Consider the following 17,924-nt stretch of genomic DNA (forward strand, 5'->3'; position numbering starts at 1 on the left):
AATCCCGCCAACACCACGGCCTGCCCAGAGCATGGCACTGGCGCTGTTACCCGTTACCGTCTGCCCAGCCTCCCGCTTCACACACCAACGGCGACTGGCTGCCATGCAAGGCGCATTTTGGGGTTAGGTGTCTTGCTCAGGGACACTTTGACACAGCCCGGGCGGGGGATTGAACCGGCAACCCTCCGACTGCCAGACGACTGCTCTTACTGCCTGAGCCATGTCGCCCCAGTAGCAAACCGACTCTTCAAAGAGCAAAATGGAAGACAAGACCAGACTCATAGGCCAGACAGGATTTAGAAAAGCAGTCCATTGCATTGCATTGTGGTGGATGACAGTTGTGTCAATAGGTCTCTAGGTATGAGAATAATTCTTTCTGTAAATAAATGTAATTTAGTTACGTGGTAATGTAGTCAGGAGTGTAGTCGTGCATAGTTTAGCAGGGGGCGAGGGATCACAGTCAGTGCTGGAGAAAGGGAGAAGGTATGGGTCCTAAAATAACTACCGAGGCGCTTAAGAACACAGGCGCAGATGTGCGCGGATCGCCCGTTACCCTTTCGGGGGGCGGATGAAGCCCCCATTGTTGTGTCCCGGCCGGAGTTTGGTCAGGTGAGTCTCCGAGGCTCACGTAACGGCGGTAAAGGTTAGCGGCCGCGCCTGGATCGGCCGGTCGCGTTCGGGCGGTTTGACGTTCGGCGAGACGCGGTTAAAGGTTAGCGCCGCCCTGGGAGATGCGTTCGGGGGGGGGGGTTTGACGTTCGGCGAGACGCGGTTAAAGGTTAACGCCGCCCTGGGACGTCTGTGTGTGAAGTGGAAGCACCTGGTCGGAGGGGGGGGGACCCTACGCCCCCCCCCCGGGGGAAACAATCACCCGTTTGACGGCCCTGCCCCCCCCCCACGCACCTGCAGGCTGGAGTGCTCACTGAACCCAAACCGACACAGGCACACGAAAACAGCCCCTGACCCACCCACCAGCTGCCCCACTGGACCGGCCCGGCCCAGACACGGCCTGGTTCCAATTTGAGCCCACAGCGTCAGACATTACACAGCGTCAGAACTGGTGACAACTTTGAGCACGCTCAGAAATAAAGTGACAGTGGAGGTACATTTTTTTTGTTCTTCAAGGATCAAATTTCCCAAATGTACCCTGAAAGTACAGTCATATTCTCATTGGGTACAAGGAAGAAAGGTACAAATTCATTGCATATTGCTGGCTAGGGGTACAATTTTCATCATCATCATCATCATCACGAATGTCATCGTCATCATCACCACACCACCCTGCTATGAATCAACCCCATCCACCCCCTCTTCACATGACTTCCCCAAAACTGAAAGGGTTACTCACAACAGTGCAGAACGCATGCATATGCATTCACATATTCCGGGACAGTCAGAAGATATTTTTATTCACACGCCGTCATCTGGGGTCTGGCGTTCCCTTCTGGAACACAACAGACAGTTACCCCAAAAAAAGCTGGCCTGTGCCTCGCAAAGCAGGGCCTCCAGTCTTGGGATAGGGGCGGCGAGGAGGGGAGGGGAGGGGGGGGGCGGGGCTGGGGGGTTTACCGGTTTTGGCATCGGTGCCGGGGCGGGCTTCCTGGGCTGGGGGCAGAGTACACACTCCCACACGGGGGCGAGACGACACGCGGGGCGGACCAGGCCCCGTCCCGTCAGCGCATAATCAAAGTGTGGCGCGCTCTTCATTAAAAACACTTTAGCCGTGTTTCAGGACGGCCGGGACAGAGACCGCCCCGGCGGGGGGGCGGCTCTGCCACTCTGTTTTAGGCACAAAGGCGCAGGAGGGGCGCCCCAAAAAGCATGCTTCATTCAATTAGGCCGTCCGACAGCTCGCTGGCAGCCTCCGCCAAAGAGAGAGAGAGAGAGAGAGAGAGAAACAACAAACCACCGCCATGCTAATGAGCTCACAGCTAATCAAGACCCACACCTCTGCCTGCCCAGCAGAGGCCGCTGCTCTGTCTCTTCTGCCTCCTCTCTCTCTCTCCATCTCTCCCGTCTCTCCTGCCTTCTCTCCATCTTTCTCTCTCTCTGTCTGTCTCTTCTGCCTCCTCTCTCTCTCTCTCTCCATCTCTCCGTCTCTCCTGCCTTCTCACCATCTCTCTCTCTGTCTGTCTCTTCTGCCTCCTCTCTCTCTCTCCATCTCTCCTGCCTCCTCTCCATCTCTCTCTCTCTCTCTCCATCTCTCCCTCTCTCCTGCCTTCTCTCCATCTCTCTCTCTCTCTCCATCTCTCCTGCCTCCTCTCCGTCTCTGTCTCACCTGCCTCCTCTCCCTGTCTCCCTGTCTCCCTCCCTCCCTCCCTCCGTCTCGCCTGCCTCCTCTCCCTCCCTCCCTGTCTCCCTCCCTCTCTCTCTCTCCGTCTCTCTCTGTCTCGCCTGTCTCCTCTCCCTCCCTCCCTCCCTCCCTGCCTCTCTCCATCTCTCTCTCTCTCTCCTGTCTCCTCTCCATCTCTCCCTCTTTCCCTCTCTCCTTCCTCCCTCCCTCCCTCCCTCCTCTCCCTGTCTCTCTCCCTCCCTCCTCTCCCACTCTCTCTCTCGCTCACATCCGTTCGTTCCCTTCCTGATTAAAAAGGTGAAAATGTCGTGTAGCCAGGAGGAGGATGGCGGAGAATTAAAAAACCACAAACAAAAAATAAACGCTTAAAAAAATGTACCGACAGGAAGTATTATGAAATTCCACCTTACATGAAAGCAACGCTAGAAAGAAAAAACAAAAACAAATAATAATCCAAAAATTCAACTCAAAATTCAAGCCACCTGTTAATCAGTCTTATGTTGAGAACTATCTCACAGTTTGTTAAGCTCTCCTTACAAAAACCAGCGGTACGAGGTCTGGAAATTACTGCGACCATCCGTTTCCCAACAAGTGTAAGCTGAATAAACTTTAACTGCACTTCAGGACCGACTTGTATTGTGATCTACAGTAGGACTCATCAACAATGAACACTGAGTGTTTTGGACTTACTACCGAAAGCCTAATCCTATGACAAATGACCTGCGATAATCACAGTCTAAAGTATGTGGAATATAAATCAAAAAGTGCAAAATTCAGTCTTAAGTGTCGTGAAATGGATTTCCATATCGCCTTGGCAACATCAGCCAGAATCATCTGCCAAGTTAATCTGATACTTGAGAACAGGAATTTCAGAAAGCGTATTAACCCCATTTCAGAAACAAAGTCTGTTTCAGGCCCGATTCTTCTGTCCTCCCCGCTTAATATACTTGAACCTGTTCACCCAGATTAAGGCTTTATTATCCCATCACTTGACTCTGAAATGGACAAAAGTATGTTCGCTGGCGGGTTGACCCAGAATGTATCCCTGGCCAAAGGGCATGTGTGCAATATCCAAACTCCAAAATGGCTGCCAGGGGCACAGGCTGTTTCTCAAGAGCTCGTATCGGCCTGCGACTCAGAGGGTGGTCTTCACCTGGCAGTCTCACAATGTTCACGGTTTTATGTGACCAGTGACAGATAACTGGCTCCCAGCCATCCCCACAGATCCATTAATACTGTGTGTGTGTGTGTAGGTGTATGTGTGTGTGTGTGTGTGTGTGTGCGTCATTTTTCACTCCAAAGCAGCCTCTTTCAGTGGAAGATTTAGCATGACTGTATATAAAGAGGGACTCAAACAGTAGCCAGTAATGGCTTCTGGTACACTGGCATACAATGATGAATTCTCGGGTCCGGAATGCAGTGGGAATTTGCTGAATTCTGGGACAATGCGCCCGGTGCTGAATTCTGGGATTCTGCATGCAGTGTTGAATTCTGGGATACTGCGCGCAGTGTTGAATTCTGGGATACTGTGTGCAGTGTTGAATTCTGGGATACTGCGCGCAGTGTTGAATTCTGGGATACTGTGCGCAGTGTTGAATTCTGGGATACCGCACGCAGTGTTGAATTCTGGGATACTGCGCGCAGTGTTGAATTCTGGGATTCTGCATGCAGTGTTGAATTCTGGGATACTGTGCACAGTGTTGAATTCTGGGATACCGCACGCAGTGTTGAATTCTGGGATACCGCGCGCAGTGTTGAATTCTGGGATACTGCACGCAGTGTTGAATTCTGGGATACTGCACGCAGTGTTGAATTCTGGGATACTCTATGCAGTGTTCAATTCTCATATAGGGCAGGTATGGGTTCCATTTTGGCTCTGAGGTTCTAGGATTCCATATTTTTTATATGAAAAGAACACAAACTCGCCATCAAAGGATGAGAGCATTTACAGTAATAAAAACAAAAAGAGAGAAAAAAAGAAGAGAGGAAAAAAAAGGGAAAGCGGCCAGCATTATTTTCAGCTGTTATTAAAGACATAAATCTTCAGACAGCAAAACTGATTAATACAATGACATCTCCCTCCGGTCCTCCAGGAAAATATGGATACATTTTCCAAGATGAGAAGGAGGGGTGGCGGTGGGGGGGTGGACCCCCATCTTTGTAGACAGTCAGGACATAGAAATCGGTGTGGTACTCAGGGCTATTGAATACACCTGGGACTCGGGGAACAGCTGGACGCCCAGCTCAGGGCTTAAGCAGCAGGTTGTTGCAAATTAGAAGCAGCTGCAACAGATCTCTTTCTGATTTTGCATTTATTGTGGTTTTTAATATTTGGCTAAATGAGCAACCCTTCTTTATGCCGATGCCGATGAGGGGAGATTAAAGAGGCTTTTCCTTTTTGCGAACGTGTTTAATGCGGTTACTTGCCACACACAACACATTCACTCACGCAGGCACCCACGCAAGCACACACACGCACACACAATCACCGCAAACTCTAATGACGAAAAACAAGGGGCTCTTTAATTTTCCTGGTTTGCAAGAACCCATGCTAATATATTCATGGTGCAGAATTACACAAATTTAAAGGTCCTATTCAGAACATTAAAATCAAACATTTGTTCAAAGGTTGACAAATTGAACTATGAATCTATCTAGGGAACCTAAAGGGTGAGACACAGAAGGCAGTAAGAGTTTGGGAAAGATAAGTGGGGTTTTGAGTAGCTCATCCTACTAAGACTACTGAAACTGGCCATAGCGCCATCTAGGGTAGGAGGTCTGAACTGCTCCAGACAATGGTGTGCCAACACCAGCAAGCCTAGGCCATGACTCCCACCACCTCTCCCCTTCTCTCTACCTGCAGCATGTAGCAGGCCTAGGCACTGTTTTAAAGCACTGTTTTAAAAGAGTGTCTCGTACTCTCCCTGTCACCTTCATATGCAAACATACAAGGTAGATTCATATTGTTCCAAAATCCGTTCTGGTTTATTCTCGTTCCACGGTGGCCATTGAAAGCACTGTTTAAAGTGAAGTTGAGATGGAAGAACACTCTCTTAAGCATTTTGCATTGCTCTTCCCGGACAGCTTCGAAAGCCACGGGGGAAACAAAAATGTAATTCATTCGGTGGGATTCCCTCTTCGGATTCACACGCTGTATAAATATCCGAAGCGTCTCCCTCTCCATCCATCAGCGCTTAACGAGCGCAGCGCTACGAGAGGATGAGGGGTCCGTGAACGCCAAAACGCCACCGCATCATTAACCGTAATGGCAGCCGAGGAGGAGGACTCTGTTCTCAAACACACTCACTCTAATGCCTCCACGAAGGGAAACAGCCAACCGCGAAGCACCACTGATCGGATGAGGACCGAAACAGAGGGAGAGGGAGAGGGAGAGGGAGAGCGAGGGAGCGGGAGAAAGAGTGTGGGAGAGGGAAAGAGAGGTTGCCAGGATTAGATTTTGATCTGAAGTTGACATTAAAGAGGAGCATAATCAACAGGAGACGAGGACACAAAATGGCAGCGGACTGCCTCTGGCTTGCTTTGAGGCAGTGTACGCTTGTGGAAACTCTGAAGTGTACTGTGACCTGGCAAAGCAGTTTAGCCATCCAATATTTCTTAAGGAATTTTGATCATTTAAATTAAATCAACATCTTGAAAATAAATGTTCATAAATTTTTCATTTTGATAATAAAAAAAAAAAATCTAAACTACATCCTAAAAACAGTAATTCAGGGGGTTTTTAAGCTTTTCTAATCCAGGGACCCCCCACACAGACTAACAGGGGCCCCCCGTCATAAGTAAAAAAGGGGGTGATAATATCTAAATCTGCATACAGTCACTGCACATAAAGCTGGGCCAGGGACCCCCCTACAGCAGCCGTAAGGCCCCCCCCGGGGGAAACCCCGGCTCCAAACCGGGAAACTAAAGCTCTGCGGATGGAAGGCCGAGCCGCCCGGGCGTAGCCCAACCCAACGGCAGGACCAGCGGAGCCCCCTGGGGCGAGACTGGGGGGGTCAGCACGCGCGGCAGGAAAAGGGCAGCGGGGCTACGGTAACAGGGCCCCTTCAGGGGGGGTCCCCCCCATCGCCCCGGCCTCCATAAAGCAGCCATTCAGCTCCTGCTCGCTGACATTCGGAGCACAATGAACAAGCCCGCTCTGAGTCACCAGGCCCCCCGAAAAACGGGGCGGCAGGGATCCCTCTGTCCCTCGCCGCTGATCCCCTCTTCCCAAAACAGGGGGGGGGGGCGGTGAAGCAGAGATGAGGGGGTGCCTCTGAACCCAGGATCCCGTGACGACACGGGACGCGTGCCTCATCCACCCCCTCTGGGGACAGTCACCGGTCAGCGGGCCCTGAGTAACCGTGGTAACCGTGGCGTTTCGGTCTCTACACCACACAGGATGACACGCATCACGGGACACGGGAAATTCGGAAAAAGCCCGTCGAAGAGCGATTGTTACGGGCAAGGCGGTCTATTTATATACGCCAAAAAAATAAAATAAAAAAGGCGAAAAGCAGCCACATTTACAGTATAATGGAAACATTCTGCGAGATCGGTGCACTCAGCCGGGCTTCGAGCACCTGATTTCAGAGAGACTCTGTGGCTAATGTGCTCAGAAACCACAATTAGGGGGAAAAAAGCAAAACATTTTAAAACCCTGCCCCCACCCCCAGCCACCCCTGGGCAGGAGCCCCTTCAATCTACCCCAGGTCTATTTTTGGGTGAAATCTGCCCCCCGCCCCCCCCACCCCGAGCCCACCGCCACCGCAGCCCCCGCTCGACCTCGCCCCCGTGATGGTGGTATTTTCGGTGACGGTAATTGGGCCGGGCCCGTTCCATTACCGCGGTGGACCGGCTGTTACCCTGAGTGCTTTCTGCTCCTGCATTACCTCCCGCTCCACTGACGGCGAGTGAAACGGACAGCGACCGACCAACACACACACACACACACACACACAAACGCTAATCAAGTTACGGAGGGGCAGCTTAACTCCTGTTTTCATTAAGTATTAAAACGGATAAATGTCCCAGATGACGCATGCCTACGCTCTAAATGCGTCCTCCTGCGTTCCCCTGCCAGGGATTTTTTAAAATAAAATCTAATAAAGCAAAAGGTTTTTGTTTCCATTTGCGAGGTCACGTTTGCACAGATTTTCGTTACGTTTTAAGCTTTTTAAAGTGCAAGGTTGACAATGCAGATTGGAATAGCAAAGGGCAGAAATGAATACAGAAATAAAGGTGCGCTTGTTTCAGGGCTCACAGGTGGGCAGGGAGGCAGTAGAGGGGGTGGAGGGGGTCAAAGCTCAACAATTTCGTATTCTTCTGGCTTAAGTGATGACAAACTCAATGGCAAGATAGACGTTTATGTTTATCGTGTCAATTCAACTCGATTAGTTGAGTCTTTGAGAGTTGATTCAACACTGAACATTTTACTGTGCCCTCTTGATCCGTTCGTGCTAAATGGTAGGCAATGTATGGCATACAGTAAGTAGTGTGTTAAGAACAACAGTGTGTAAAGCAGTGTGCAAGTGGGCAGTGTGTTTGGCAGTGTGTAACGTAGATAGTGTGTTAGGTGGTATAGCGTGTAAGGCAGTGTGTTTGGCAGTGTGTAACGTAGTTGGGTGTTAGGTGGTAAAGTGTGTAAGGCAGTGTGTAAGGCAGTGTGCGAGTGGGCAGTGTGTTTGGCAGTGTGTGACGTAGATAGTGTGTTAGGTGGTATAGTGTGTAAGGCAGTGTGCGAGTGGGCAGTGTGTTTGGCAGTGTGTAACGTAGATAGTGTGTTAGGTGGTATAGTGTGTAAGGCAGTGTGCGAGTGGGCAGTGTGTTTGGCAGTGTGTAACGTAGATAGTGTGTTAGGTGGTATAGTGTGTAAGGCAGTGTGCGAGTGGGCAGTGTGTTTGGCAGTGTGTGACGTAGATAGTGTGTTAGGTGGTATAGTGTGTAAGGCAGTGTGCGAATGGGCAGTGTGTTTGGCAGTGTGTGACGTAGATAGTGTGTTAGGTGGTATAGTGTGTAAGGCAGTGTGCGAGTGGGCAGTTTGTTTGGCAGTGTGTGACGTAGATAGTGTGTTAGGTGGTATAGTGTGTAAGGCAGTGTGTAAGGCAGTGTGCGAGTGGGCAGTGTATTTGGTAGTGTGTGACGTAGATAGTGTGTTAGGTGGTATATTAGGTAGGTAGTGGGTAGTGGTAAACCGTAGTCTCAGGTGCACACTGAGTTTTGTGTTTTGTACAGAGATTTCCCCCCCCCCTTTCTTAAAACATATTTTCTGTAAAGGAGCATTAGGATGAAATATGCTCACTCCACATCTCCACAAACAGGTACAGGTCACACAGATGAAAACAGGCAGCAGTGTGATGTATAAAAGGAGGGTAAGGATGATTTATGGCATCGAATCAGGCTGCCAGTATATCTTACGTTTTTCACCTCAGCCAAAAGAATGAGATTTTATTGAGGTCTGACCTCCCCAAATGCCCACCTGCAAGCAATGAAACAAGTGCACCTTTATCCGGCTATGTGCTAACGCTCGGATGCTAACGCCGCAGTGGACTTCAGGAAGCAGGAAGGAGCTGTAATCACCATAGGCCACAGCCCAGCGACCAGCTGCTAATCCACCGGATCAGCTAAAGGATAAACGCACCTCGCTCCACTCACCCACATCCCACGCTAATGATCCACAAACCCCCCCTTCCTCCAGGGTAAGCCACGCACTGACGAGAGGAAAATAATCACAATAATCAAGTCAAAATAATCAAATAATCACCTCAGCTACAGCATCACAAGCCGGGCAGTTTACTAGCTCGCTTTTTGGGGGTGTTTTGGGGGGCCTGTTTGTTTTAGTTTTTGTTGTCCAATTCTCTTTGCTATTTCCACTGTCAAGCTTGTGACAGTGACTCCGTAAAAAGCCCAATACAAACATAGCGGAATGGAACAAGGAAGAATTCAGACTCTGAAGTGCGCCAAAAAAAAAAAAAAAAAGAATGCTCGCTATAAAATCTCTGTCAAAACAACGCGAGGATCAAATTTAGATGTTCCTCCTAAGTGGTCTGGGTTCCGGAGTTAAACGTCGAGCGGCCTCCCCGGGGGAGGCCGACGTGTGTTTATGTAATTAGCATTTCATCACCAGTACTTCGTCTTTGCACCTCATCTTCTGACGCAGCTGGCCGGAGGAGGTTTTTTCAGGCGGCCGGGACGACGACCGGACGACCGGCCCCGACGCGGGGCCTCGGATGAAGACGAGCCGCTGCCTCCCGCGGGGAGCGCCGCGGATACTTCACCTCACTTTCCTGGCCCCCGCGTCTCAAAAAGGTTCGTGTGATCAAGCGCGTTTCCAGCACCGACATCTGCTGAAGGTCAACACGGCTCTCCCGTAAGGTCACTCTCGTTTGGTTTACACGTCAGATCTGAAACGGAGCTACTGGCAGATGGAAGGAAAAAAAAACAAAAAAAAACGCACTTGCTTTGTACCTCTTTTTCCCCCCTTTATATTTAGCACAGAGAGCCAAAAAAGCCCCCCCATAAAACCTCCCCCCCCAATTTTACGCGAAATAAATCTGTTTTTTTTTTTTCCTCTCTACAGAACGTGAGCAGAGCTGGAGTTTCAGCGCTGAGCGAGACCTCCCCCCCCCCGGACCCTCACCTGCAGAAACAGAGGGGGCACGTGGGTAAAATCCTAATCCTAGCCTCCGGTGACACGGGGGGGGAGAGGCTTTGTTTTGTTTACAGCGCGTAGCAACCCCCCCAAAAAACATAAAATAAAATACAAGACAAAATAAAATGAAAATACGTGAGCCCCCCCCCCCCCCCCCCTCTTTCTGCCATCACTGAGAGGTGCCGGGACAGATTTATGGGGGGGCTCGGGAGGGGGGCCGGGCGCTGCGGTGACATCATGGCTTTTGAAAGCCGCGGCACGTCCATTCTCCGCTCTCAATGGCGCTCCGGCGCCGGCTAACGGAGCGGCTGGCTTTGAAGCGGCGGCGTGTGTGTGTGGACGCCACACTGTTCGCCGGCCAGGAGGCCGACACGGACCGCGAACCGCGCGTTACGGATTACAGGGCGGGGAGCTCGGAGGTCTTTGGAAAGCCTGCGAGACGTGCGCCTTTCAGCTGGGTTCGGAGACGGACGTACATTATTCACGCGGACAACGCGTTTGATCGTAACTCTTCGGCCACATATCTGACAAAACCCCCACAGGTTAACATTCGTCTGTAGTACCTGCCGCAGACCTGGGTCAAATACGTGATTGTTTTGGATTCGAATACTTTTTCTGTGCTTGATTGATCTTGCCTGGTGAAACTGAGCCAACCAAGGTATGGTTTGCACTCTTTGAGGATATTTCCTCGCTTACAATACACCACACAAGCTCAGTAAAGCATAAAAAAAGGTATTTGAATCCAAAACAATTACGCATCTGACCCAGGTCTGACCCACAGTGATTTCACCATCAAATTCATTCTGATGCTTTCCTTTGCCATTATATGACTTTTTCCAGGAAGTTTAAATTATTCTGGGAAAACGCTTAAATGTTTCCTCACCATAGGTGTCAGAAAAGCAACAACTAAAGTGAAAAACACTTTCCTCGCCTAATAACTGAGTGCTCGTGACAAGCTATACTCGGATGTCAGACACATGTAAGGTACTTCTGTGAGGTACTAAACCTGAATTCCTTCAGTAAATACACAGCTACTGTAAGTACGTGGATATAGGTTATTTTTTCCCGGGTAATTAACTGAACAATTAGTGCGACTGATTGGCCAGATTGTCTTCACACCAGGTAACGGGAGGGTGGCAAAACCAGCAGTTCTCAACTCTGATGATTTGATTTGATGACCCCAGCTGTAATGTAATGTAATGAGGGCTAAGGTGCTAGACTGGGAACCAGACGGTTGTTGGTTCAAGCCCTGGCTATGATGCGATCCGCACACAAGGCCCTTCACCCCGCATTGCTCCAGCAGGGATTGTCTCCTGCTCAGTCTAAGCCTTCGTCTCAGTAAGTCACTTTAGATGAAAGCATCACCCAAATAACTGTAATGTAATGTTCAGTGTGGATGGGCCCCACAATCCAGTATGGAAACCGGACAGTAGGTTTCAGGGAGCGTTTCAGTAGGCCAGGGTCAAGGTGGCTCACCACACACTACTGACCCCTGCTGGTCAATCAGGAGAGCTGCACTTGAAGCATCTTTCACCAACTCCAATATGAAGGGTCATCAAGCCCTACTAGAATGGGAGAAAGGGAGAGCGTTTCCACTATCCACCTTTTCAGGAAGCTACAATGAATTTTGACTTTCGATTGTTTTTTTGTTTTCCCCAGAAATCTCCACACAGATAAAACAGCAAAAGGATATTTTCACACTAGTAAGATGTTTTTCACACTATAAGTTACACATTCAAAAGTAACCATTGAATAATGATCAAAGAAAATAAAAAACGTACATCAAGCAGATAAAGCGGTCGACTGACAACCAGAAGGTTGCTGGTTTGAGCCCCTGGCACAGTCAGATGACTGTATTCCAGCTTGCTTTGTTTTGAATTATTGGTCCATATGATATCAATCTCAGTATTAATCATGGCCAATCTCAATATTATCTGGGATCCCTAAATTTAGGAGCAGACACTGTCATAAACTCCTCCAAATTATTTGGGAAAGGGGACGAGGGACCACATTTCCATTCTTGAACACGTTCCACGGAGCTGTAATTCCTGGCGAACGGTGATTCAAATTTCTCCGGAATATCTGCATACAGAACAGGTTTGCGTGTTTCTTCTGGCAAGCCAAATTGAGACACTGCACGCTCTGGAAATTTGCTCAGGAAAAAAATGTCTCACACCCACACACACACACACACACACACACAAAAAAAAAGCATCCCTTTACGCAGGTATTCCTAAGCGACGTGACTTTGACAGAGTTAAATCAGAAGGTGCGCTGCAGTCTATTAGCGCATTCCAGTCCAGCTGCACGAGAGCGTTCGCTTTCACACCGATTCCCGGAACGTCCTGCCCGCTCCACGTCCAGCTGTGTTCTCACTTCATAAATCCCTCTCATGGCACGGAAATAACCGGGGGCAGATAGCTCTAATAGGAAGACCCGAGTTAACATCACGTTTTTTTAAACATTTTTACGCTCTCAAAAAAACGGTTTTAACTGCTAATTTAAAGTGTACTCTTGGACACTCTCAGGGCCTGTTTAACAGACACAGATTAAGCTTAGTCCTGGACTAAATCGGGTTTGTATGGACAATCTCTTGGACTAGGTTTAATCTGCCTCTGGCCCTAAGTGGGCAATTTTTCCCAAAGCCACTCTTGTTTCATGTTGCTATCAGATATAATCAGATAATTCCACGGTCACAAGTCACTTAGATCACATTTTTTCCCCATCCTGATGGTTGATGTGAACATGAACTGAAGCTCCTGACCGGTATCTACACGATTGTATGCATTGCACTGCCGCCTACCCACGGGCAATTTAGACTCTCCAATCAGCCTAACCTGCATGTCTTTGGACTGTGGGAGGAAACCGGAGTACCCGGAGGAAACCCACGCAAACACGGGGAGAACATGCAAACTCCACACAGAGAGGCCCCGGCCGACGGGGATTCGAACCCAGGACCTCCTTGCTGCGAGGCGACAGTGCTACCCACTGCACCATCCGTGCCGCCATAAAGTAAAAATGTTCCTAATAAAGTGCTCGGTGAGTGTACATAAAAGGTGAAAGTAAGGTAGAACCGGGGTCCCATACCTGGAATGAGGAGGAACACCACTCCGGGGGAGCTGTGCAGTCTGCTAGCGGGGTGCAGGTCCCGTGCCCCGAATTTCAGCACCTCAGTGGCAGCGCCTCCACAGTACAGGTGCTCCGTGCACCCCTCACACCCCACGCACCCATCCTCTGAACCTGGGGGTCCCATCTCACGAGCTGGGGGAGAGGCAAGCAACCGAATCACCCTCAGAACGCAGGACAGAAGAATGGACCGACTGCCGCCAACACAGACCGCCAGAAAAGGGCTGGATTCACAACCTCAAAACCAAATTTCACATTTCTCGCATTTTCATGTGTATGTTTAGTCAAAAGAAGCACAAATGACATTAAATTTGTTTGCATGAACTAAAATGTGTCTACTCAACATGGCAACATTAGTGTAGAGGAACTCTTTACTTAGAGAACGGGCAGGTGCCACAGCACACCAGATTCACGCGTGACACTGTACTGAAAAAATACCATTCCAAGTCAGTCCATTTAAATCCATTACCAACAGCATGGAAGGTTAAGAATAATACAAATATACTAGCTAACTCTGCCAGGGACATAGACAGTGTGTTCTAAAGAAAAGCGTCAATATGCTGGCAACACACCAATGAGAAGCAAATTAACAGAATCTCTCAGCTGTTGTTAAGGTCAGCCCTCCTAAAATTATATTTCAGGGAGGATGTTAACTTCTGAAATTCCACTTGCAACCAAAAAAAAAGAGTGTGAAAAGAAAGAAACGCTTTAATACTTTCCCACAATGCTTTATTCCTGCTGGGTATATTATTGCGAGCCACAAGAATGCACCTCGCAGCGGGGGGGGGGGGGGGGGGGGGGAGAAGGTGGCTGAGTTTAAAAATCCCTCCTGATCTCCCTATCTGTCCCTCTCTCTCTCCCTCTTTCTTACACTCACTCTTTCTCTCCCTCTCTGACAGAATGAGAAGGTGACACAGCAGAAACACTGCACTGAACCCTTTTTTCCTTCTCTTACCCTGGGAAAAGGTATAGTGTCGGAAATCGCAACGGATCTTATTTAAAAAAAAAAAAATTCCCAGGCCTGGAATTCAGGAATCAGACATCTGAAGAAGAGTGCAGGGAATGTAATTTGTGGGTGGGGGGTGTGTGTGGAGGAGGAACAGTGGAGGGGTTGGGATGTGGAGGGGAGTTTGCGGGGGGGTGCGCACGCCGAAATAACTGCAGTCCCCCACACATCCGTTCCCAGACGGCAGCCTTAATAAAAGCGTTGCGTGTCACAGGGGCTCTCCGAAATTAATCCGAAATGATTCAGAGGTCAGGAACCCACGCAACAGGGATTCCTCCAATGATGCGCTCTCTTTATTGACTTTTCCCGCGCATAATTAGCCATATTTTTGCATTTAATAGACACCCGCGGGCAAATACGGGAAAAAAATAGCAGGTTTTTATTGTTGTTGTTGCCATCGTTGCTTTTTATCCGGAGGGAAATGCGGATTGCACTGCTCTTTGTCATGTTATCCTGTTTATGGATTACTGAAAGCGAGCTGAACCAGGCTAGTAAGAGACGGTTTGAGGCAGGTACCCGGGGTGGCTCCTGAACACAAACCCTTCAGTCCACAGTCTTTCAGAACATATGACATCAATGTCCACAAAATAAAATGTTCTTCTGCATAGTTACTTGTTGTCTCTCTTTCTTTTGAGTGAAAGTAAGCTTTAATGGTACAGTAGGTAATTTCGGACTTCTCATGGTCAAGAGAGGAATTGCAGCAACAAATACACTCAAACCACAACACTGTTTATCCCACCCCTTCTCTGTGAACGTACTGACATTGAAATGGCATTGGCTGTGGCAATTAGAACCAATTCTCAACCAATTTAATTATTGTTCAGCTATACGATGTTTTGGTATAGAGTGCCCGCCCATCAACTGCATATTTTGAAACCTGAATTTAAGGACTATAAACACAGGGTGAGTCAACATGTCAGTGAGCCTTTTTCGATGATAGGAAGGGATTTATAATGGTCTTGTAACAATGTTTTAACACAAAAAAACTTAACCTATTGTACCTTTAAGAATTTTGTTTCTCCAGCCCTGAAGTCACCCAGGCTGAAGCTTAAAGTCTAACTTGATAGAAAATGCTCTTCCACACCTTACCAGCTAGTGCGCAAAGCACGGAAGCCATTTCACAGCTGAGAAATCTCCATTTCCTTTCCCCCGACATCAGTCTGTCACATTTCCCCTCTCGAACGCATGACTGCTGAATCCAATACCCTCAAACAAGCCCGATATCCATGTGAGCCTTCAAAAGCATGTACTAGTGGCTGCACTGAAACCTTTAAAAGATCTGATTTCATTGCAATGTTGATGCTCCTTACATTTTTTTGGCTGAAATCCACTGTATTGAATCACTTGTTCCAGTATGTCTTCACACAAGATGTAGGCTAGTTCCCTTTGATCACAAGCCTAAAATATTTAACCCTAAACAATAGGACTGCCAACATTTTTTCTATTTTTTATTAAGAAACTTTAAACCTATTAATTAAATAGTATATTAATATCCATATTGAATGCTAGCTATAGGCTACAAAACCCCTGTCCTCAACTATGCTAATTAGACTGTTATTTGATACAGTCCAGACACAAGAGAGTTGATTCTGTGCAATTCCATTTCACGCATTCCGCGGTGCTAAATTCCGCTGTGTCTCTCTCAATCAGACTCGTCATACAGCTTCAATACCGCATCACATCCAGACAGGTGACTGGACATACACTGCATACTACCATAGAAACAATTGGAAGCGAAGTTGTCACCTTTAAAAGACAGGATATGTTGGAGGGGTCATGTTGCAAAAACAAACCAAAAGGTTACTGCCATGTTTCTTGTCTGTTGGACGTATTATGCAATATAATGCACGTTTGCTCCGTCTTTGGACCCGAGAGCGTATGAATACGCTTACAGTATCGTTTTGAAAACCTACTAACTATATAATTACATAGTAGGCTACATTTTACAGGAACAATCAATAAATCGGCCAGACACTGTCAAATTGTAAGCTGCAAATTTGACTATTTCCCACTTTAGCCTACTGAAGTAATTAATTTATTGCACACGAAGTTACAGCTTTATCAATCAGCAAATGCATCAATTACGTTTTAAACAGAGAAATCTGCAGCAGGCGATTTTCATTGACGACTTTAATGAGTCGCTGGACTAGTGTCATAAGAAATTGGCAGTTTGCTTTCCTGTCGTTTTTGCTCAGCTGCAGATAATGAGTTTATTTTTGTGCAATTCTTTCGTGTCATCTCTCGTCATGCAAAAGTCTAACTAGCTTATTTACCTCCGTTGAGGACGCTTGCACGCTTTTTTCGTTTCAGGTGGAAGAAAACCGATCCCAGCGGCGTTGATATTCTCTCCGAGAATAACAAACGCGCCGCGACAGCTGTAGGTACAGGTGACAGAAACGTGGCAGGTACAGAGTCCGAAAACTATAGGCTTAGGATACAGCGAAGCCGGTGCGCTTTCCACAGGTGAGCAGCAGGCAATATGCTCCAAGCGAGTCAAACCAATACACAGGAGCTGCAGACCTAGCTAACTGGTTGACGTTATCAAGCCAGCTAGTGCCAAAACGCTATGCTCAATAACGGGTATCTGTGTTTAACGGGGATGTACATTTGCTAGCTATTTAGCGATAGCACTGGATGTTTAGCAGGGCAGGAGATATGAAGTGAGCTAGCTAGTTGGCATTCTGTTAGCTAGCGAGTTCAATCATTAGTATGCTACTGTATTTCAAAGCTTGAAATGAAACGATCCAGTTGTAACAGTAGTTTAATGCAATACAATCTCACTGATTTCCTCACTTACGCAGAGCGCTGTATCCAAAAGCAAACATCTATTCGCTAAATGAGACTGAATAAGCTATCGAGCCCGGCTAAGCAACCTAGAAACACATGACTAAAGGTTGCAACTGCTTAAAACGTCCGAATGCAATACAAGGCCTTGGATACATGCGTTCCCACTGAATCACTTGTCACGGTCTTTTTTCTTTTCTTAATAAAAAAAAAAAAAAAAAAAGAGAACTCACTCGTAAGCAAATGGTGATTAATATTGTATTTCATGCTACAGTTACAGTGGCTTGATATCCAACTGTAGCCTACATATCATAGTACTGAATTGTATTGCGTTTTGTATTTGAAATGTGTGTAGTGAAGTTTTGAGGATCGGTCCATTCTGAAAATGCTTGCATCCTGACAGATGGGTTACGTCATCACCTTCAACTGTCCATTTAACGAGCTTCTGGCACATGGTCTCTAGAACACATCACAGGGATCACAAGACCAGTTAAAGTCAAAGTCAAAATCCAGACAGCTGTCCTTCATCTGAGTTTGCCTGGTTAATTGTCTGGTTCCAGGAGCGTCAGTGTTTGTTGCGAATGTGAGCATTGCAGTTGCTATGTCAGGCCCTTAAATGTAAACCATTATGAAAATCGTGAACACATTTTTATACAACCTCGACCCCATTGCCTCACCAACTGGAAGCACAGAAGTACGTCCAAGTTACAAAGTCGTTATGTATCCGAATGTAATAATTGGTAGCCTTTGGTCGGAATTTAAATATGCACTGCTAAAATAATATTATTGAAACGCATATTTTGTTAGTATTACCTTATTCATGATAATGGCCCTTTTTCACTGCATTGTATATATTGGCAAACACCTTTTAAAATAACCAGGGCGCTCACTCAGATCCGAGTAAAACAATTATGTAAGATCCCAGATACGCCCACCAGCTCACATCTGGCAACATCGTGTGATTCTCACGATGTGTTTTCATACGCCGGTCTTAATAATAAACCTATCCTTTCACTGCACACGGATATCAAGGGGACACCGAGGGTCTCTGCGATGAAAATGTAAAC

General features: G+C 47.7%; 1 protein-coding gene across 2 annotated transcripts in view; it reads right to left on the minus strand.

Annotated features, from left to right (window-relative positions):
- Positions 1–17,002, minus strand: part of ldah (lipid droplet associated hydrolase) — a 110,867-nt gene extending 93,865 nt beyond the window's left edge. The window contains exons 1-3 of one of the 2 annotated variants that reach the window (XM_061243111.1): positions 16,871–16,966; positions 16,347–16,448; positions 13,029–13,202 (exon numbers count right to left, since the gene is read on the minus strand). In XM_061243111.1, coding sequence (XP_061099095.1) covers positions 13,029–13,202; positions 16,347–16,448; positions 16,871–16,898 — 304 coding nt within the window. In that variant the 5' untranslated portion in view covers positions 16,899–16,966. Of the gene's footprint in view, positions 1–13,028; positions 13,203–16,346; positions 16,449–16,870 lie in introns of both variants that reach the window. The other variant, XM_061243120.1, reaches the window with a different exon arrangement.
- Between the last annotated feature and the right edge of the window lie 922 nt (positions 17,003–17,924).

Source organism: Conger conger, chromosome 1 (genome assembly GCF_963514075.1).
Source record: "Conger conger chromosome 1, fConCon1.1, whole genome shotgun sequence".
Lineage (NCBI taxonomy): Eukaryota > Metazoa > Chordata > Actinopteri > Anguilliformes > Congridae > Conger > Conger conger.